General features: G+C 49.1%; 1 protein-coding gene and 1 non-coding gene across 2 annotated transcripts; both read right to left on the bottom strand.

Annotated features, from left to right (window-relative positions):
• Positions 1-12043: 12043 nt before the first annotated feature.
• Positions 12044-12150, bottom strand: LOC120622184 (U6 spliceosomal RNA). The gene has a single exon (XR_005658441.1). It is a non-coding gene; the product is annotated as a U6 spliceosomal RNA (small nuclear RNA).
• Positions 12151-17714: 5564 nt separating this feature from the next.
• ZFP36L2 (ZFP36 like 2 zinc finger CCCH-type) lies at positions 17715-21922 on the bottom strand. The gene is made up of 2 exons (XM_039887289.1): positions 21582-21922; positions 17715-21063 (listed from the first exon to the last, which is right to left on the bottom strand). Exons 1-2 carry the CDS (start codon positions 21630-21632, stop codon positions 19630-19632), a joined length of 1485 nt encoding a protein of 494 aa, XP_039743223.1. The 5' UTR covers positions 21633-21922; the 3' UTR covers positions 17715-19629.

Here is a 21922-nt window from a genome sequence, read left to right as displayed (position 1 = left end):
AATGTGGGACTCTCAAATATTTTATTTGCATCTCTTTTGCATATATTTGCATGAGCTCTTTTGGAAGCTCTCTATTTTCCCAAAGAACACAGAGAAGTAACGGATTTGTCGGCCCCAGGGGGCCCTGAAGCCTCAGTGAGGTTTCCAAATGCCTTGAGTGGATCTCAGGTTCTGTCCCAAAGTGCAGGAAGGAGAGGGGAACAGAGCACCAAGCCGAATGGGGGAGAGGGAGGCAGGCCCACACTTTGAATCCCACTGTCCTCTTTTCTACGAGCCTTGCTGGAAACAGTGAGAGGAAGCGATGTGGGCTGCTTCTAGGGCTGCAGAAGCAGAAGCTGGATACCCCCTCTGCTCTCCATCCCCACCCTGCAGAGCTCTAACTCCAAAGTATCTCTTTGTGCATCTCTAAAGAGATGCCTTCCTACTGGCACACCCCACTGAGGGGACTGAGGCAGTGCTTTTCCAGTCTGCAAATAGCCTCACTGAGTGGGGTGGATACGCCCCTCCAGCTGCAGTCCCTTGTAGCCTTCTTCTCTGCAGGGGCCTGGATGGGAAGGGGGTTGCTGTCTTCCCAGCTCCCACCTCCTTGGCCCTGAGGGTGTATGGTCTGGCCTCCCCAGAGCCTAGTGAATCAGGCCCCACCCCACCCTGGGGCCATAAGGTGCATCAGAGAGGCCTGAGCCTAGCTCACCTGGCAGAGCTTGATTGTCATATATGCAGAGGCAGGGCAGAGCCAGGCCTGTAGGGGCTGTGATCCCGCTGAGACCCCAGGGCAATGGAGGTCCTGGGCCAATTTTAGGACTAGGGAGGTGGGATGAGTGGGCTGAACTGTACTAATTTGCCTCTGGCTTCTCCCAGCACCTTCTTTAACCACAGACTTGCCCACATCAGATACTTGCCTGCCTCTGGACCTCTGATAATGAACACCTTTCTCTCTTTTGTTGCCTGGCTAACTCTACTCATCCTTGAACATCTGCCATGAGAGTTTCTTTCCCCAGGAAGCCTTCTCTGAACCTCAGGGTTGCTTTAAGTATCCCCCTGGCCTTTCCCAGTGCTGCTCCCTCAGAAAGTACTTGCCTATATATGCCTCTAAGCTGATCAGCTTGGAGCTTGGGGGCGGGGGGAGGAGGGTGGCGGGTAGAGCTGTGTCTTCTGCTCTCCACCACTCCTGGCAGGTTTGCAGCTGGGATCAAGTTCTCATAGTGGCAGGGCAGCCAGGCTGTAAGCTGAGATGAGGGGCAAGTGGAGAAGGGACAAGACGAGGCTTCCTTCCTTCCCACACACGTTAAGTATGTATCTCATTATCTGCCATGAGAATAGGCGCTGCACTTATGAACACACATACCTACTCTAGGTATTCACAGGTGATGAAGCTGGGGCTCACTTGGATAAAGTGGCTTGCTCAAAGCACACAGGCCAGTAAGATCTGCTTGCATGGGCTGTATTGGGCCTGAGTGATGTCTGAAACCCGTGCTGCACGGCCCAGCACTGAAGAAGAGAGCCGAATGAACTGGCCTCTTAAGGGCCTGAAGGTCTGGATTTGAGCATCTAGATGTCCACAAGCTGAGATTCCAACAACTGAAAGCCCCCTTTCCCCCAGCCTCCCACCTGCTCCAGGGCAAGGCAAGTGTCTTCTCTCTCACCAGCCCAACCCGCTCCCAGTTCAGCTGCAGAAACTGCCAAACGTCTCTCTGGAACCCAAACAGGAAGCCAGGGAGGGGGGCGCCAACGGGCTGCCCACCCTGCAGCCTCACCGGCACTGGGGGCCCGCCACTGGCCCTGAGCATCCCCACCCCACCTCCCTGGGGAAACAGTGTCCTCTTATGGAAGACACTGTAGAAAAGGCCTTTGGAACCCTTGTCGTTGGGTCACTTTGTTTTGTCGTAGACTTTATTTTTTTTTAGAGCAGTTTTAGGCTCACAGCAAAATTGAGTAGAAAGTACATATATTTCCCATTATACCCCCTGCTTCCCACCACAAACAACTCCTACATTACCAACATCCCTCACCAGAGTGGTACATTTGTTAGAACTGATGAACTTACACTGACACAATTATTACCCAAAGTTCATAGTTCACATTAGAGTTCACTCCTGGTGGTGTACATTCTATGGGTTTGGGAAAATGTATAATGATGTATCCACTAAGGTAGTATCGTACAGAACAGTTTTACTTCTCAAATCCTCTATGCTCTGCGTATTCATCCATCTCTCCTCTTTAACAGCCGGCATCCACTATCTTTCTACTGTCTCCATAGTTTTACCTTTTCTAGAATGTCATATAGTTGGAATCATACAGTATGTGGTCTTTTCTGATTGACTTAGTAATATGCATTTAAGTTTCCCCTATGTTTTTCCAAGGCCGGATAGCTCATTTCCTTTTAGCACTAAATATTTTGTTATCGGAATATACCACAGTTTATTTATTCATTCACCTACTGAAGGACATCTTGGTTGCTTCCAAGTTTTAGCAATTATGAATAAAGCTGCTATAAACATCTGCGTGAAGGTTTTTGTGTAGTCATGTTATTTGGAATGACTTATACCAGGGAGCACAATTGCTAGATCATAAATAGTATGTTTAGTTTTGTAAAAAACCTCCAAACTGCCTTCCAAAGTGGCTGTATCATTTTGCATCCCCACCAGCAACGAATGAGAGTAACTGTTTCTCTACATCCTCTCCAGCATTTGGTGGTGTCAGTATTTTGGATTTTTGCCATTCTAATAGGTGTACAGTGGTATCTTATTGTTCTTTTAATTCACAGTTCCTAATGATATATGATGTTCAGCTGGGTCTTTTTTTTTTCAAGTGATTCTGAGATCATATTAACTTCATTTCTTATCAGCCTACCATTGAAGGTCAAGCAACCAGGATGAAGATATGTCTGAATTTTAGGCTCTGTTCTGTCTTTGACTCGCCATTGGCCTTAGCAAGGCACTTACCAACATGGACCTCAGTTTCACAGCCTGTGAAATGGAGCTCGCAGTACTTGTTCCACTTGAGGGGTTGTGGGGGTGTCTCTGTCCACTAGGATGTGGGTCATGGCTTGGCATGTGGTCAGTGGTGAGTGAAGCCAAGGACCACAGGCTGCCTCACCCTGGTGCTGGCCCAGCAGTGACTGCAAACTAGGGAGCTCCACAGCCCATGACTGAAGAGAGAGTCAGGGCATCACCTCTCCAACCATGCATCCCCTGGCAGATCCCCAGGCCCTCCAGGACTGGCCAGTGGGGTATGATTCCTGTCCATGCATTGGCCGTAGGGATGTAGGAGATGAAAGGACAAGAGAACAGGACTAGGCAGAGAGCACTTGGCCACAGAACATGCTCCACCAGCTTCCCAGGGAAGACTGGGACCAGAGGATCAGGAAGCTGGACAAGCAGTGGTAAGACATGCAAACTGCAGGCAAAGCTCAGGCACGAAGAGTTCCTGATTCTCGACCCCATAGGAAAAAAGCCTGGGCTCTGGGAGACAGGGCTTCAAGACTTGAGAGCTAGCCTGGGCTCCTCCAAAGCCTCCTGTGCCAGTTGGGGCAGGTGGAGGAAAGATTGGCAAGTCAGGACCCTCCCCACTTCGCATCCCCTTTCTGGGATCCATGGTCCTCTAGCCTCTTGCTCTCAGTCAAGCCCTGCCCTCAACAGCAAGACTCAATGAAACCACACCCCCTCTCCCACCGACTTTCATTACATCTTTCTTTTTGATATTACAAGAGTAGAATGGTTCATAATCCCTAGTGCCCAGATAACAGCTGCTGCCATTAACATAATAATAATATGTGTACATGGTAACATGGTAGGAAAGTCAAACAAAAGAGAAAGGTTTAAAATAAAAGTAAAACTCTCCCCCACTTTACCCTTTTTCAAATTCTGTGTGAAGGTAACCAGTTAACAGTTTCTTGTGTTGCCTGCCAGAAAAAAATGTTATGCCCACACTAGCACATGTGTACGTGTATCTGTTAAAGAGAATGTGCAGGAAAAGAGGTTGTGTTGTAACAACCTTCCCTTGCTCATTTAACTTAACCTCACAACCTGGACGTCCCTCTGATCAGCACGTGAAGACCCAGCCCATTCTTGGGCCCCGTGGAATCTGCCATTTCACGGGTGTGCTGTGGTGGGACTGGTTCCCTGCAAACCTGCCTCTACGTGGTGTTCAGTCTCTTTTTTTAGAGCATTTTAAATGCTTGCTTACCTTTTTCCCACTCTCCCAGGTCACTACAGGACCGGAATTTTTCCAGCTGACCTCCAAGCTCAGAAAGTAAAGTTGCAATTAACCCAATTCTGGCAGAGGGCGGGCCTGGAGGCAGGGAGGCCTGGTGGCCTGGGGCAAGGCATGCACTTTCCCTGAACCTCTGTTTCTGCCCCTGTAACACTGGGGAACTCTCTCTTCAAGTGGAGGTAGATATTTTTAAAAGACAGTGTGGTCTAATAAATGAGCTTCCTATACCTTTCTGGAACTTGGACGCCATTTGATGAAACAAAATTTCCCCTTGGACCTCCAGGGAACAGGGGAATAATACATGAGGAAACAGAAGCACAGAGAGATTGAGAAACTTAACCTGAGGCCGCACAGCTGATAAGTGGGAAAACTGAGATAGAACCAGTCAGTCAGTTTCCAGATCTGTGCTCTGGAATTCCAGGTGGCCAGTAATTGCTGTGGGAAGGCACGACCATGCTGGAGTGTCCAGGGACTGGAGGGCTGGAGGAAGCTGGGCAGAGAAGGAGCAGGTGAATAGGGGCCAAGAGAGGCAAAGAGACCTTCCAGACTGAACAAGGGGTGAGAGTTCACACCCTGCCCTCCACTCAGGGCAGGCTGAGGGGATCTCAAGCCCCTCTGCATCCCTCCTCCTCTGAGTCCCAGTGCCAGGCAGGCTCCCTGTGGATAGCGACTTCACCAGAAGGAGTAACCACAGGAATGTTTACAGGGATGGTGCCCAAGTGGAGAGGGAGGGAGGCCCTGACTTTGTTTTCTCATTGTGTACCAGGTGTGGTATATTTTCTGTCATTTAATCCTTGTATAATAGATCCTTTTACTGCTGAGGGAGGCCAGCCATTATACTTCTTGGACCTTCCTCTAGCCCTGAGGGTGGGTGACGGCATGGGCCAAGTGCTGCAGGTCTTCACAGGCCAGAGTGAGCGGGCAAGATGCTTCCTCTGGGGGTGGGGAGATGACAACAGAGCCAGCTGAAGGCCACCTCTCCCTCTCCCCTGGGCTCCCCCTTCCTTCCTGCTGCCCTGCCCTGTCTTCGACTTTGGCCAGGACCACATCTGTCTCCTGAGTCATCTTTGCTTTCTAGCTTTCTGGATTTTGCTGTCTCCCTGGTTTGGATTTCCACCTCGGTGAAGAGAATTTTCTCTCTCTCCCGCCCTCCCGTACACTCATAATGACACACAGGCTGCTTGGCGACAACATGTGCAAAGGCCTCTCAAGGAAGGACCCCAAGGGCAAGGGGACCCTGAACCTCCCAGCCCACTGGAAGCCCCCAAGGCAAGCCTTGGCTGCAGGGTCCCTGGATTTCCTGGGGCTGAGCAGCCCACCCAGGTTACAAGAAGCCTCTTGCTTCATCGGCATGCTCCCCTGCCACGGGCCTGGGTTGGTTGAAGTTGGAGCAAAAGGCTCCAGCAGTCAAAAGAGGAAAGTATAGGCCTTATCTCCTGCCTTTGGATAAACCATAGGTATCAGGAGCCTCAACCTCCCAAGCCTTGGACTATCCACACGCCTGCTTCCTACACAGCCCCAGGCAGCTGGCCTGCCCACCCACCTTCTTCCTCTGAAATCGACCTGAGCTAAGAGAAGAACAACTTAGCTGGGCACCATCTGCACTGTGATGAGGTCAGAGAGGAGAGGCTGCGCCATGGGCAAGTGTAATCCTGAAAGCCTTTCTGCAAGAAGTGGCATGATACAGCCAAACAAAGGCTTTGGGAGAACACTGCTGGCAGGGACATAACAGGGCAGGAATAAAGACACCTGGCGTGAGTGTACAATTGGCAGGAGGGAGGAGATAATGCAATCGTTCCTTCGAGTATTCGTTAAGCGCCTCCTATGTGCCAAGCTCTGTTCTAAGCATTGGGGACACAGTAAAGCAGACCAACAAGAAAAGATTCCTGGAGCTAACATTTTATTGGGAAGGTGGTAGGGTTGGCATTACTCAAAGGATCTAAAGCTCAAGTGAATGAGGATGGGAGGAAGGACCCATCCCACTGGCCCCTCGCCCTGTGAGAGGCATGCCTATGGAGGCCTGGAAAACCTGCCTCCAAGTAATTGCAGCCTGTGCCCTTGTGTCTTCCTCCTTTAAGGGTCAGGGTAGCACTGATACTCACCTCCTCCTGAAAGTCCTCCCTGATTAACTCCTCCCCTCACTGGGGTGGGAAAAGGCAGGTGCCCATCTTTCTTAGAAGACACTATCCTCTAGCTAATCAAAAACTTTTTTAAAGTCTAGAAAGATATCTTCCTTCAATTGACCCTACCACATCTACTCACATTGTTATGGATGAAAAATGCTGGCCTGTCTTGGTAAGGGTCTGGGCTAGGAATCAGTAATTTGCAGTTGCAGTCCAAACACTGCAAGATCTCAGGAAAGGTGTTTCTCTGGGCCTCAGATTCCTTACCTGTGAAACAGGGAATGAGGCTTACCTAGCAATTCCACTGAATGGGATCCAAGCCAGTCACTGAGCCAAGCCTGTCATACACAGTGTTATGTGTAATCCTCAGTAATCTTGTGAAGAAGACACAATGGCCATTCCCGAATTTTGCAGATGAAGAAACTGAGGTTCATGAGTTGCCTACAAACATATGGTTGTGTAACTCCAAAAACCCCTGTTCTTAACATATCACTCTATGTTCTGAGTAAAAGATTCTATTCCATTCTGTTCAACCAGTTACACAGTCAAATAGCAGTTAAAAGGCACCAACTACATGCCGGCCACTGAGTAAGCCACAGCCTTTTTAGGAGCATCTGTGGGTGCCCAGCTGGCTGTACATTAGGGAAGGTGGGAGGTGAAACAACTCCTGCTCTCTAAGAGCCTGGAAGTGCGGGGCTTAGCCATGGGAGGTTATGAATAAGGCTCTGCCACCAGAATCTTTTAGGTGTAGCTGTGTAGTAATGGGTAAGTCATTGATGCTCTCCCTGCTTGGGTTCTTGGCTATGTAATAAGGGTAAGAACTCTACCTTCTAGGGTTTGGGCAAGGATGATATGTGATAATGAGAGCACCTCGAGGGACTGGGCTTGGCAGAGAATGTACTGCATAAGTTCTGGCCATTATTATTTAAATGGACAATTAGAAAACACAGGATGATTGTACATGGCCCGATGTCAGGCTATATGTCCAAAGATGCCTCAGAAGTTTAGAGCAGAGAGAAAGGACTATTGCCTGGAGCAGACAGGGGAGGCTTCTGGAAGAGAGAGCCTTGGGTCTGGTGCTAAAGGGCTGAGCATCTGGGAGTTAGCTGGTAGGCAGGTGTCTGGGCAGGGAGGAGGTATACCTTTGCACCCTGAAGCCACACAAAGATGGGAGCAGGTGAGCAGTGAGACCACACTGGTTCGCTGCAGGGCAATGGTAGGTAGAGACTTCTGGGCATTAAATAGAGGACAGCTCTGTGGGTGAGGAAGGCTGCAGGCCTCGCCTATGGCACACCCAGGAGAAGCCCAGGTAGACCCTGCTAGACTCTTCTCTCTGTCCTGTCTTTTGGGTCAGGATCAAGAGCTATATTCAGTCCTTGTAGAGTTTTTATGACCCCTGGCCTCAGCCTCCTGGGCCTCTATTATCACTACCTCCAGGCCAGCCCACAGGGCTTAAGGTGGTGGGAATTGGGGACCAGAAGAGCTGCATTGTGGAGGGCCAGGGGAAGGCCCAGAATATGTTTACATTTCCCTCCTTTCCTTCTGGTGGCCCAGCCAAGCGGCGGTTACACCACTGCGGTTTGTTGGCCCCAGGGAGTGCCTCCATTACATAACGCCTGACACAACCGCCCCCTAAAACACACACGCACACTGGCAAACAGTCACTCCTGTGTGTGCATGCGCGCGCGTGCCCACACACACACTCACACACTCACACACACACTCACCTACATGTTCTCACAGAGACGCATCCACACAGTCTCACCCCCTCGGCTGGCAACACTATTGTCTCAGGAGGATTTCTGCTGCCACCACCAACAGTCACATTTTTAGTGGGAGAATCTTTCCACTTCCTTGCCCTCAAGACCCAGGTACCCTTGAGCGTGGTGGGACTGACCCAGGCCTGCCTGGGGCCCCAGGGGGCAGCCGCAGTCTTTGGCAACAGCCCAGGTAGTGGACAAACATGGACTGCTCTCTAAGAGCCTGGAGGTGGGGAAGATGGGGCTTCGCCATGGGAAGGCTGGGGAATAGGACAAGAAGACAGAAAGACTAGCACCCAGGAGGCAGCCCCTGTTATGTGAACTCCAGAAACTCAGAACAGACATATAAGGAACAAACAGGAATAGACATGGCCTCTGAGGCACAGGGGGAAGTGGAGGGTGAATATTTAGTGCAACTATTTGGGAGGGTTCCTAGAATGGCTGGTTTCAAGGTTTTAAATGCAAGCTACCTCCACAGAAACATGGGAGCTGCCCCGCAACTCAGCAGTGCTGCCTCTAGGGATTGATCTGATGGAAACACTCACCCAAGGGTCTGTGTATAAGGACGTGCATAAAAGTGAAATAGTGCAGAGCCTTGGCGGCCATCATATATGGAATACCACGCCGCCATTAAAAGAAGGTGCTGGCACGCTGCGTGGAGAGAGAGTGCGGATGGACAGGAGGTACAGCACGATGCCACTTAGTGAACTGAAACCATATACGAGTGTGTGTGTGTGTGTGTGTGTGTGTGTAGATATTTATAGATAGAGCTGCACAATCACATCTCAGGAACTCCTTACACAGAGCAGTTACTGAATGGACAGGAGGAAGGTTGGGCAGGGCAGGGGGCGCTTTTTCATTTGTACATATTGAAATTCAATGTCTACGGTATGAATATTCAGAACAAGCCTGAATAGGTTTGGAATAAGAGGATAAACTCCGCTAGAGACCATGTCTACCAAGGAGCAGTGCCTCTCTCCACCCTTCTGAACAGACGGGGCTCTCTGCCCTTGCATGGGGTGAGGTGGCTCCGTGGCCCCACCGTTCATGAGCTGGGAGACCTTGGGCAAGTGTCTTCATTTCTCTGAGCTCCATTTTCCACATCTGTCAAATGGGAGAGAACAGTACCACTCTCATAGGGGTTCTGGTTTTGTTGCACAAAGTTATTGAGGGCCTTCTATGAGCTAGGTTGGGGTATGCAAGGAGGAACATGATGGCTCTTGCTTTGAAGGAATTTCCAGGCTAGAGAGGAAGATGTAAGTATAGGATAATGTGCTTTGGGCTCCTTCAAAGGCCTGGGGGGCTGGGGCTGGGTGGGTGGGCAGGCTAGATCTGAGGTTGCATTTAGCTGAGGCTGAGGAAGCAGGGGCTTGTCAGGAGAGCTCCAGGGCAGTTGAGGAGTGGTGAGCATCAAGGCTGAGGACATGTTTGGAAGCTTGGATTTGAACTGGGGGTGAGGGCACCCTTCGGAGTCTTCAGGCAAGAGGGGCATGGTTGCCTAGGTGCCTCTGAGGAATGGTGGTTGGGAGGAAGAGCAGCTGGGCTCCTGGTTCATCTGCTGTCCAGGTGAGAGGGGGAACCTGAGTTGCTGAGGTGGTAAAGACAGAGAGGGGGGCAGCATCTAGGCATGGTTAGAAAGCAGAGATATTAGGTTCTGGAAGCCTAGAGGAAAGGAGTAGAGGGAAGCTAGAGAAAGACTTCAGGAGGATGTCATGCGCTGGTGTGGGTGACTGGATGGATGTGATGCCACAGCTGTGGAGATGAGGGACGAAGGGGCTTGGAATGAGGGTCTACGTCTAGGTGTGAGGAGGTAGGTCTCAGGCTGCCGGACGGGGCTGTGAAGTGCCACACGGTGGGCAGTCCCTTTATTCCTCCTCTACTGGCGCTTACAATCTGCCAGCGTGGTAGCTTTGGAATATATTGGACTCCCTTGGCTTGTGAGGGAAGAGTCGTCAAGGGCACCACGGTTGTGTCCTAGGACTTGCTTTGGAAAAGGACAGCACTTCAAGGGTCAGATGATAGAAGCTTCTTTCTTTACAGTTCTTTGCATTTTAATAGAACACTTGAGAATAGCACTGTGGTCCAAGAGAACTTTCTGCAATGATGGAAATAGTCTGTGTTGTCCAGTGCAGCAGCTTTTAACTTCATGTGGGTATTGAGCACTTGAAATGTGGCTGGTGCAACTGAGGAAGTGAGTTTTAAATTTTGTTTAATTTAAATTAAATTTAAATAGTCACGTGTGGCTAGTGCCTACCATATTGGACAGCACAGCTGTATCTAAAATTTCCAAAGGAAAGCAGTTGCCATTCTCATCTTAAGGCCCTTGGTTGAGGGCAGAATAGGGGATTTTCTTGACTCTCCTCAGATCAGGTACCTATTGATGAGGTGTGAAGCTTAGCGTCTAAGAAGGAAGGACAAGATATACAAACATAAACAAAGGAATTTGAAATATGTCAGGGGATGACAAATGCTAGGGAAAATAAAGCAGGACAAGAGAGAAGGAATGCCAAGTGAGGGTGTTGGTTTAGAGAGAGTGGCCTGGTGGCCCCTGAAAAGATGACACTGAGCAGGAAATTGAAGGAAACAGGCATGTAGAAGAGCATGACAAAGAGAATAGCAAGTGCGAAGGCCCTGAGACAGACAGCAAGCCCGGCATGATTAAGGACAGCAAGGAGGCCTGTGTGGGTTAGAGCAGGATGAGGGAAAGGTTGTCAAGGTCAGACAGGAAGGGGCTGGTGGGAGGGGAGGGAGGGTCTTACAGACAATGTGGGACCTCGTAGGCCTTGCTAAGATTTTAGATTTCATTCTGAGTGGATTTTGAGTGAAAGGTAACCTGAACTAATCATGTTTTAAAGCACAATTGTGAAAATATGGTATAGACAGTGTGGGCGTAAGGCAGGTGGAGTGGAGTCTGAGAGGTAGCCTGAGGCGATTTGAAGGAATAACACCTTAGATCACTTTGAATTCTGCTTTGGCCTTTTCTTAGCTGCTTGGCCTTGGGCATAAACTTCTCTGAGCTCAGTTCCTTGCCTTTGAAATGGGGTAACAGTCCCTCAGTCTTGGGTAGGTATAAAGACTGTTATTAATATACATAAAGCTTTAGTATCTAATAGGCCTTCCATAAATAGTTGCTGTTAGAATCCTTAAGACATTCCAACCAGAAGACCTGTGGGCATGAGCTGTGGGAGGACGGTGAGTGAAAGATGAGGAAGCAAAATGGTAATAATAATAACAGCCAGCTAATTCTCGTTGAATACTTACCACCTCTAGGCACTGGGTGAAGCATTTTGCAAATATTATCTCGCTTACTCTTTACAACAAAAACAAGGACAATAGATTAATCCATTTTTTCAAATGAAGAAACTGAGGCTCAAAGAGACAGTGAATTGCGCTCCAGGTCACACAATGGGTTAATTGACAACCACTTGGACCCATTCCCCACCTCTGACTCCAGAGTCACAGTTCTTTCCCACTGGTGATAACCTACTGGCCTCTACAGCGAAAGGTCCAAATGAGTCCCCCTCTCAGGAGTATTTACATTTTTAAGGGGGCTCTGAGGGAAGTTTTTTTTTTTTCATTGAAAATGTTTAACCAAAATATAGAAAATTTCAAAGGATAACATAAGAGAGCATTATAAAAGTCACCAAACCAAAAGTATCATGCTTTAATGGAGGAATTGGTGGGGGGCAGAGGGCAGGCTAAGTCCATTGCCCCAGCCCCATCCTGTGCCCCTTTGCTCTGTTCTCCTCTCCCAGGCAATGTATTCATCTTTCCTTTCCTCTCTGGGGCCATGCTGTCTCTAACCACAGGGCCTTTGCACTGGCTGCTCTTTTTTAAAAAATTAAAGTATAGTTGACATATAATATTATATTAGTTTCAGGTATAGAACATAGTGATTCAACCTCTATATACCTTACAAAGTGATGACTACAATTCCAGTAACCTTCAAAAAATATGAAATGCTTCATGAATTTGCGTGTCTTCCTTATGCAGGGGCCATGTTGACTTTCTCTGTATTATTCCAAGTTTAGTCTATATGCTGCTGAGATGAACACCCAGCTGCTCTTTTTACTTGGAAAATTCACTGGCCCTTTGCCTTACTGTTACTTACCCTTTACCCTTCTTTAGAAACTTCCTGGACCCTAAGTGAGGTCAGTTTCTCTGACAGGGGCTCTCTCATACCCTGTCCTCTTTCATACCCTGGATTTCAGCTTGAGTATGCTTTTTTTTTTTTTTTAATTAAGATATAATTCACATACATTTAAATTCGCCAGATTAAAGTATACAAATGTACAAATTTTAGTATACTCTTGAGGTTTTATAACTACCACCACTATCTAATTCCAGAATATTTTCACCAACCCAAAAAGAAACACTATATCTATCACCAGTCATTCCCATTCATCCTTTATCCCCTGGTCACCACTAATCTACTTTTTGTCTCTGTGGATTTGCCTATTCTGGACATTTCATGTAAGTGGAATCATACAATATGTGGTCTTTTGTGTCCGCCTTCTTTCATATAACATAATGTTTTTAAGGTTCATCCATGTTGTACTATGAATCAGCACTGCATTGCTTTCTATGACTAAATACTATTCCATTTCATGGATATATCGCATTTTGTTTATTTATGCATCTGTTGATGGATATTTGGATCGTTTCCACTTTGTGGCTATTGTGAACAATTGTACATATTTTTAATGTGAACAAAATAGGGCATGCATCAAGCTGAGCAGGGGAAACGGACTTTAATAAAATAGTTACAAAAACCAGTGTATCACTTTGGAAAATAGTACTGGTAGTCCTCAAAAAGTTAAGCGGTAGTTACCATGTCCTCTGGCAATTCTACTTCTAGGTATATAACCAAAAGAATTGAAAAATATATGTCCATACAAAAACTTGTACATGGATATTCATAGCAGCATTGTTCAACAATAGCCAAATGTCCATCAACTGATGAACGAATAAACAAAATGTGGTATGTCCATACAAGGGAATATTATCCTGCCATACAAAAGAGTGAAGGCTGATTCAAGCTACATTATGAGTGAACCTTGAAAACAGGTACACTCCATGAAGGCATGGATGACATCGGTCAGCTCACCTTTTACCCCTATGCAGAGTTTTACTAGATGATCAAGAACTATCTGTGGGATGAATGAAAGGTTCTGCCAGTAGTCCCAGCATTCCCAGCATCCCACCACTTTGATGTCTAGACTGAATCCCAGGGCAGTGAGGGGGGACCTGCTAACAAGTCTGAATCTCACCAAGTCTGGCCCTCAGTAATACATGCCTCCTGCCCTGTAGCATCACTGATTTCCATTTTCCCAATGTGTTACTTTAGGGTCTGGGCATCCAGTAGGTGCTCAATAAAGTCCCAGCAGATTGACCTGACTGGACATGAAGCTTCAATAGTAGCCAGGCCAGGAAGAGACAATCTGGTAGCATAGCATCACCTGCCACATACCTTAACTGAGTTCCCCACTCTTGAAGTGCACCCCTTCTCGGCTCAGGGGTGCAGGGAATGAAACAGTAGGCTCCCAATGACCCACAGCACCTTCTCAAGTGGCACAGGGCTCTTAACTTTTTGAGGACTACCAGTACTATTTTCCAAAGTGATACACTGGTTTTGCAGGGCTCAGAGAATGCCCTGCAAGCAGCCTCTCACTCCTGCAACCACAGGAGTGGTGGGATCTGGTAGCAAGGCCCTTGGCCTGCATTTCAAAGGGTTCCCTTCTCCTGATAAAATTGGCACTGGGCCCAATGGAGGGGTCACAGGCCACCCCACAGCAGGGGCCTGGCCTCCTGTAGAGGGGGTCACTGGGAATTGTGTGTTTCATCAAATATTGCTGGGCCAGGGAGTTTTATTTGAAAATAATTTTAATTAGCCGGAAACTAGGAGTTTAATAAATGGAAAATGGAGAACTTTCCAAGGCCACAGCTGGGAAACACTTGCTTTTTTAAAAATTCCGCCTTGCTTCCCAGGCCAGCTAAAGCACCCTGACATGAGGGCCCGACTGCCAAAGGAATCCACAAGGAAAACAAAGCTTATTTTTAGAGAAATATTTTAAACTCCGTTTAAGCAAGCTTAGGAGTTTTCTTGTCTGCCTAAAATCGTTAATATATTTCTATTGCAGAGCTGCCCCTCACCCCAGAGGGCACAAGAACTCCTATCTGACAAGAGCTATTTCTGCACAGATGAAAAAAATGGGCCCCTTCCCCCTCCAACCAGAGAATTAACTGTTTCTAAATATGTCCCTGCAGTCAGGCCCAGGAGGCCTGTCCTTGGCAGGTGTGCCCCACAGTAAGGTGGGTATAGGGTCCCTGCAGGTCTGAAGGCTTGTCTGCCACCCTCCCACTCAGCCTGTTCTGCCTACTGCCCTGCAGGAAGCGGATGACAGCCCGGCCATCATTTCCGGGTTTTGAAAGCAGTTTTCAACTTGAAAGAGGCCTGCTAAAAAGGGCTGCTTTTCCTCTGTAGGTGTTGTTAACACCCCCACCCCCACACAGACACACTCCCACCTACACAGACACATCTAGACCCAAACATACAGCAACACTGGCAGATCCTTCCTCATATCCCACAGACCCAGGCACCTATCCATGCGGCATCGGCTACACAGACACACCCACTCACAGCAACAGGCACACTCAAACCCACACATGGATTTCTACACTTATCCACAGACTCTCTCACCCTGCAGACGTACATGCACACCCCACACATATCAATAGCCACATAGGTCCACACCCCCCCAGACAGCCCCACAGACCAATACTCCCCACAGAAACACCATACATAGACACCTGAGTACCTGCACACATAATACACATGAACATGTGCACACCCACCTAGATAGACAAAAACACAGATACACATATACACTCTCCCCATGGACACACCCCCACAGACCTTCAACACACACAGACACACCCTTAGACATATACATACTCATAGGCTTTCCAGGGCTAGCAAAATCCGTCAGGAGAGGTTGGAAGGCCCCACCTAGGCAGGGTTGGGCCCTGGAGGTACTGTGGCTTTTTGCTGCCCAGGTCCCCACCTACCTCCTTCCTGCAGGGCTCCTTCAGCAGCCAGGGCTTGGTTCCTCCCTGCTCCCCCTGCCCTGGGCCCACTGTCCTTGGCCTTGCCAGCAGCATGGAACTGGATCTGCCCTGGATGGCCACAGATCTGCACATCCCTGGAGTGTGAACAAGAAAAAATAAACATAATTAAATGAGGTAACAACAATGGAGAGTGGATATATAGGCCAACAATGGAAGGTAAGCCTGGCTATGGGCTGTGTTGACTCCCACTAATTCACAAGGCCAAGGAAGGCACAGAGACCCAACTTCTGCTTTCAAGAAGATACAGAGTCACATCTGCCCTCATTCTTGTCACCACAAGCAAAACAGGAGAGCAAATGCATGAGGATGATTCCATTCCAGGTTCAAAGGCACTCTAGCATCCTTCCCTGTACACACTCAACTTGGAGATTTTCTGAGACCTCCCCAGGCAGATCTTAACATTGAGCATCCTAGTGCTGGGCCAGACCTGCAGCTAAGAGCTATGCCTGTTTTTTCCTAACTGCTCTGGGCCCTCTCAGCCCTGGCCCCTTCATCTGGGTCCCTGAACTGCTGCAGAGCTTACAATCCTCCATTTCCATGGGTGGGTGCAGAGCTTTGGCCTCCTCAATAGTTATTTTGTGCCCCCCCCCCCCGCTTATGTGCTCAGCAGTAGATTCAGACAAAGTGAGTGGTAGAAAATATGTATGCATCCCTTCTCTGAAATAATTTAGAAAGTGGTGCACACTAATTGGGTTGCTTAAAAAACACTTCAGTTTTCAAACAACCTGTGGAAATGCCTCTGTTAAGATATTCTAAATGCTATCACATTCTGGACTCATTTTCACTACTGACTACAAAAGAATTTTATCCTGAATGTAATGCAGTTTTGGAACCAGAGTCAGTTTTAGTTCCGCTCCCCAGCCCCTGAAAGGAATCCTGGCTTGTCCTTACTTGCAATTTTTTACTTCTTGTTCCCCTAATTTAAACAAAAACTTTGTTAAGGGTGATCAAGCAATAGCAGAGAGTTTTGTTTGTAAATTCCAGCTGCTGCAGAGACAATGACCTACATACCCTCCATTGATCTGCAGCAAGGAAATTTCTGAATGACTCCCCCAGCTTTCCACTCTCCACTGGGTCTAAAATACAAAACACCCTTAGAAGTTGGGCTTGCAAACAAACCAATTTTAAAAAATGAATGTGGCTTACCCCAAAAAGAAGTCTGACATTCCAACTGATCAAAAAGTACTTGTTTAAGAAAAATAAGTTTTGGAATGAAGTGGAAACAAGGCCTTTGAAATGCAGCCTGGCCTAAATAGCAACACGTTTTAGACTTTTCCTCCCCATTGCACATTCTTTATGGTGAAGAGGCCAAGGAGCCTGCAGGGTCTTCCAGGCCCAGCCCTCCTTGCCCTCGGATTTCCCCTCCCCCACCGCTGAGGCCCTCAGCCAGGGGCCAGGAATCTGGGAGAACTTTGAAACTGTTGCCCATTCCCTTTGGCAGCATGGACCAAGCACCAAAATGCTCCAGCTAACACCAGCACAATCATCCTTAACTTGAAACAGCTGCCTGAAGCCTGGCGGGACTCTGCAGACTAACCCCACCGTGCCTAGCTCAGCTGCTTGACACAGGAGACCCCAGCTAGGCAGGGAGAAGGGATGTAAGTATTGGTTGATAGAGCCCAGCTGCTGTAGATAAGAAAACAAATTATTGCTAAATCTCTTACTTTGGAAAGTGTGTCTGGGTGGTGAGCAGGGGGAGGAGGGAAAGAGGGTGAAGGAAAAACATGGATTTGTCAACCTCCTTTTAAATTTTTAAAGTGATTTGTAGGAAATAAACCATACTCAAGTTTTGTTCAACTGTGGTGAGAATCAGCAAATTGCTTTTTTCTGCCTTTTTCTAGAGACCTGGGTTGAATTTGCTTTCTGGCTAGTTGTCTAAAAGAAGACAGTAATCCTTTCGCATAAATAGGGTGTGTGCTCACTCCCAGAGGAAGCTGTCCACGTAAACAAACATTACCCAGATATGTTTAACCTGTTTAATCTTTTGTCCCTTTCCCTCCTCTCTCGACAAGGACACAACCAGGTTTTCCAAAGTCCAGGCAAATCCCAGGCCTAACACCCCACCTCCATTTCAGCATTCTGAGGGCCTGTAGCCCACAGCCTGGCAAGACCGCCCTCCTTTCCCTAGCCAAGCAGTTCTGTTCCTTGGGCATCCCAGCAAAAAAATCCGGACCTTTAGCTGCCACTGCAGACACGTGATCCACTTGGTGACTCACAGGCAGGCCACACCCCTTCAGGCCTCCCAGCCAGGAGCTACCACCAGCCAGTCAGCCAACACTAGGATGCATCTTATTACCAAGGGTAACAGCTAACTCATGCCCTTGACAGTCAAATACTTTCAGCTAAAAAAACTTCTATAAAATACGGAAGGGCAGGCTCTGTCAGCTCTGCAAATCCTAGCCCGCAACCCCTCTAAGACCTGGGTGAGGTCTGACACAAGTGGTGGGGAGCTAGAAAGTTACATATCCCCACAAAAAAGCTTACACAACTCTTTCCCAAAAATTTTATTGGGGGAAAACTACAAAACATTTACAGTACAATGTTTACAGTCACAATTTGTAGTGAGCTGATTCCCCAAAATATATTACAACTCAAGTTACATTCAAATACCTACTTCTGTCAAAGTAGTCCAGAGTACATACATACATAGTGCTCCAACTGTACCTACGTACATACAAACTAAAGCTACTGCTCATTCATCTGCTGCCCAGGAAAGCATTCCTGCCTTTCTACATGGAAAAAAAAAAATAGTACAAGTTTTAGAATTTTCTGTAATTAAACAAGGTATATTCATGTAATACATATCATTTTAGCACTAAGTTGGCCTCTTCACTTTATCTATATAAAAAAAAAAAAGTGGTAAAAATCTTTTCCTTTTGTGCAGTTGAACCCATCCTACATTCAAATTCTCTCAAGCACTAATAGACAAAATACTTATTTGGTTGAGGAAGATTTAAGGCAAGTTTCTGGCCCCTCTAAAGGCACTGGGACACTAACCCCCGTTATTGCTACATGTCTTTATATGCAGAGCATGTCACAGTAGAACTGGTGGAATAAGCAAACCAAAACATTTTTTGCTAATTTATAAAGTTGGAATGAGGAAAGTATGCCACATTTAAGCGTAATTGCAATGTATGTGGTCATTTTCTTTAAAGTTGGATGGGCTACAACCATTATACATTCTAAGAAAACTCATAAGATATTCCTTAAACTACTTCCACAGCATCAAGATAGATTTCTGTAAAGAAATCACGCAATCTTTCAAAATTTACGTAAACAAGGAAAGAAATTAATGAAATAAATATTACATACAATCTCTTAAATTAAGATTTTTTTTACTCATTTACAATAAAATAACCATGTGAAGTTACAAAAGGCATATATTACTGTGAAAAGAACATACACTCCACATTTTGCCGATAATAATGGCAATCATAATTTAACATAATAAAAGAATATATATCTATTGCTTTCCATCATACTTGATAAATACAGTATGAACAAAATTTTCAATGTATACTTTTCACAAGATAATAAATAAGTTAAATAGTTTTTTCATATTGAGTTGTGGTGCAGTGGTGCGAATCAACTCAAAACAGCTAAAAATTCAGCAGTTATTCCCCAACAATTACAAACTAATCTCTGCCCACGGCTTCCAGAGAGAGCAGACGAAATGGTTCTAAATTAAACATCCACCAAGTGGTGGCAACAAAACCAGTAACCAGTATGAAACTTTGGAATGCAAGGATTTTTCCCAGACACGTGTAACTCAGTTTAAAAACAAAAAACAAAACAACCTATGGAGATGACGACTATAAAGGCATATTCTTGGCAGAATATTAAATTCTAAAAGCTTATAGGTTTAGCAAGGTGGTGGCTTGGCTGGTTTGTTTACACTGGTCTGAGACAATGAGAAACTTCTCTCAAGATAAGAGTTCCCACATCTGGACTGTAACTAATGCTTTTCAAGTGAAGATATGGAATGGTGGTTGGTAGCTGCTGGTGCTGGGTTGATTTTTTTCTAGAGTCCCAAACTCATGAGACCTAAAAAAGTTTAAGTGTTTGGCTTTTTGTTCTATTCGCATCACAACTGTCCTGTTGTGAATATTTTGTTCATCAATACAAAGTTAGTTGGCTTTTTTTTTTGCTCAACAAGAATGAAACTTCGTAATAATAATAAAAATAATAATAAAAAACAAGAGGAAACCGAAAGGGGAGGAGTGGGGGCCCCTCCCGGCACATATGTTCGAGTCCAAGTGCTCGGTCCGGCCTGCAGTCTGCTTGTGCCTTGTGTCACCCCCTACTCCCGCGGCCCCCTGCCCTTAGGAAGGACAAGATGGCAGGGGCGCCCTCCAACACCCGCAGAAAGGCCTTCCCTTCCTCCTCCTCACTGGCGCCCTCTTGCCTCAGTCGTCAGAGATGGAGAGACGGCTGAAGATGGGCAGGCGCCGGCCGGGATCGAGGCTGGGGGACTCGGAGCCGCTGAGGCTGCCAGAGCTCAGGGAGCCACTCAAGTAGCTGTCGCGGTCCGACAGCGAGTCCGGGGGACTAGGGGGCGCATCGAACACGGGGGAGTCGGACAGGCGGCGAGGCAGCTGGAAGCTGAAGGGCGGCGAAGGAGGTGCAGCGGCACTGGCAGGGAGGGGCGCACTGGGCGGCGCTGGGGGCTGTGCGGGGGGCACCAGGCCGTGCTGCTGCTGCTGCTGGCTGCGATAGTAGGCGGCAGCGGCCACCGCGGCGAAATTGTGGGTCTGGATGGTGAGCGGCGTGATGAGGCTGCTCAGCTCCGGGCCAAAAGCAAAGGCATTATTGGCGCACGAGGCTGATGAGCAGGCGGCGCACGGGGCGCCTGGCGCCAGCAGATCCTCGGCGCCCCCAGTGCCGTACAAGAGGGCAGCTGCCGCCGCGGCCGCCGCCGCCGAGGTACAGCACGTCGGGGCGCCAGAGGGCGTGGAGGCTGCCGAGGCCGACGAGCAGGAAGAAGCGGACGAAGAGCAGGACGAGGCCGACGAGCAGGAGGGCGGCGGCGGCGTGCGCGATGTGGGGCTGTCGAGCAACAGCGGTGACTCCAGGCCCCCCGGGGGCTGGTGGTGGCCCGACGGGAAGCCCGAGAAGCTGAGGCTGTGGTGCAGCTTGGGCCGGGGCTCCCGCGGGAAGCCCAGGTGCAGCGCGTCGCGGGTGCTGAAGGTACGCAGATCGCCAGAAGGGCCCCCCGACGGCGCGGGCCGCCGCTCATCCGCGTTGTGGATGAAGTGGCAGCGCGGCCCGTAGGGGCAGAAACCGATGGTGTGGAAGGTTCGGCACAGCTCTGTCTTGTACTTGGGGTGGCGGGTCAGGCTGCGCAGCTCATGGAAGCCATGTGCGAACTGGCACTTCTCGCCGTACTTGCACGTGCCGCTCTCCTCGAAGGGCCGGCACAGCTCAGTTTTGTAGCGAGTCGAGTTGATCTGGGATCCGCCACCCCCCTTCTGCTGCTGCTGCAGGTGCAGGAGGTGCTGGCTGCGCTCGCCGTTCTCGCTGAACGAGCGGTCCCGGAATTTGTTCTCCTTGTTCAGCAGGGCCGTGCCACCGCCCCCAGAGGGCTCCTTGAGGGTGCCGTAGGAGGCCGGGGTGCCGGCCGCACCGCTGCCGCAGCTGCTGCCGTTAGGCGCGCCCGGGTACTTGGGCGAGCAGCTGCCGGGGCTAGGCGCGGGGTGGGCGAGCGCGTGCAGGTTGCTGGCTGAATGCCGTCGGAGGAAGCCCGGTGTGAAGCCGGAGCTGGGGGCGGCGGCCACGGGCGTCCCCACCGCCTTCTTGTCCAGCATGTTGTTCAGATTGAGATTGGCCAGGGACTTCTCCGTCTGCCAAAAGGAGGGGAGCGGGGCAGGAATGAAAAAGGGTAAGGGGAAGAAGAGTTGGGGCGAGTTGCAGAGGAACTGCCAGCCTCTGATTCTTTTTCCTTTTTGCAGCTTTCGATTCGCCCCCCACCCTCCACCCATACGGCGCAAAAGAATCAAGTTCGCGTTGGGAGGAGCCGGACTCCCACTCCAGGCCGCGCTGGTTTTCGACATGTGATCCTCAGCCTGTGGGCCGCCGGCCTGGGCGGCGCAGACTCGGTCCGGGAAGCCCCGGGCAGCGTTGCCGCGGTCGGCTCGGGAGAAACAGCTACAGCCGCTCCCTCCTGCCCTTCCTCCCTCCCTGCTCCTTCTCCCCGCCCACAAGACACAAGCACAACTACTGCAAACTTCGGGATTTTTCTCGACCCCAAAAAGTCAAGGTGGGGAGGGGTCCCCCAAAAGCTTAGGACAGAAGATAAAGTCTGAAACCTCGAAGGGCTTCCTGCTTGCCCGCCTTCCTTTCTCCTTGCTCCCCCGCGTACCTTGCACAAGAAGTCGATATCGTAGAAGGCGGACATAAGTGTGGTCGACATGTTTCTGGATCCTGTAAAGGTCGGAGTTGCGGGCAGGGAGGTCCAGAGGAGCCCTCGGGGCGGTGCGGCCGGGCTCGAGCCACGACGAATAACGGGCGAGGGGCGGGGAGGGACCGAAAGTTGGCTGGGGGCGAGAAAAGCGGGAAAGGGAGGAAGCGTGGACTAGGTTGAGGGTGCCGGGAGTGCGGCGTGGGGGAAAAGGAGAGAGAAGCAAACTGCGCTCCTCCGCACCCCGGGGCGCCCGGCCCGCCCCCCCCGCGCGGAGCCGACGGCAGCTCGCGAACTGCTGG

Source organism: Pteropus medius, unplaced genomic scaffold (assembly GCF_902729225.1).
Source record: "Pteropus medius unplaced genomic scaffold, Ma_sr-lr_union100, whole genome shotgun sequence".
In the NCBI taxonomy this organism is placed as follows: domain Eukaryota; kingdom Metazoa; phylum Chordata; class Mammalia; order Chiroptera; family Pteropodidae; genus Pteropus; species Pteropus medius.
The sequence above is the reverse complement of the archived record's forward strand: the minus strand, read 5'-3'. Positions and strand labels throughout refer to the sequence as shown.

What these genes read in the sequence shown, in the direction of transcription:
- ZFP36L2 (XM_039887289.1), bottom strand. Translation starts at nt 21,632, where the DNA reads ATGTCGACCACACTTATGTCCGCCTTCTACGATATCGACTTCTTGTGC. An exon ending in ATATCGACTTCTTGTGCAAG is followed by an intron (nt 21,064 to 21,581) that starts GTACGCGGGGGA and finishes TCCTTTTGGCAG; the next exon opens with ACGGAGAAGTCCCTGGCCAA.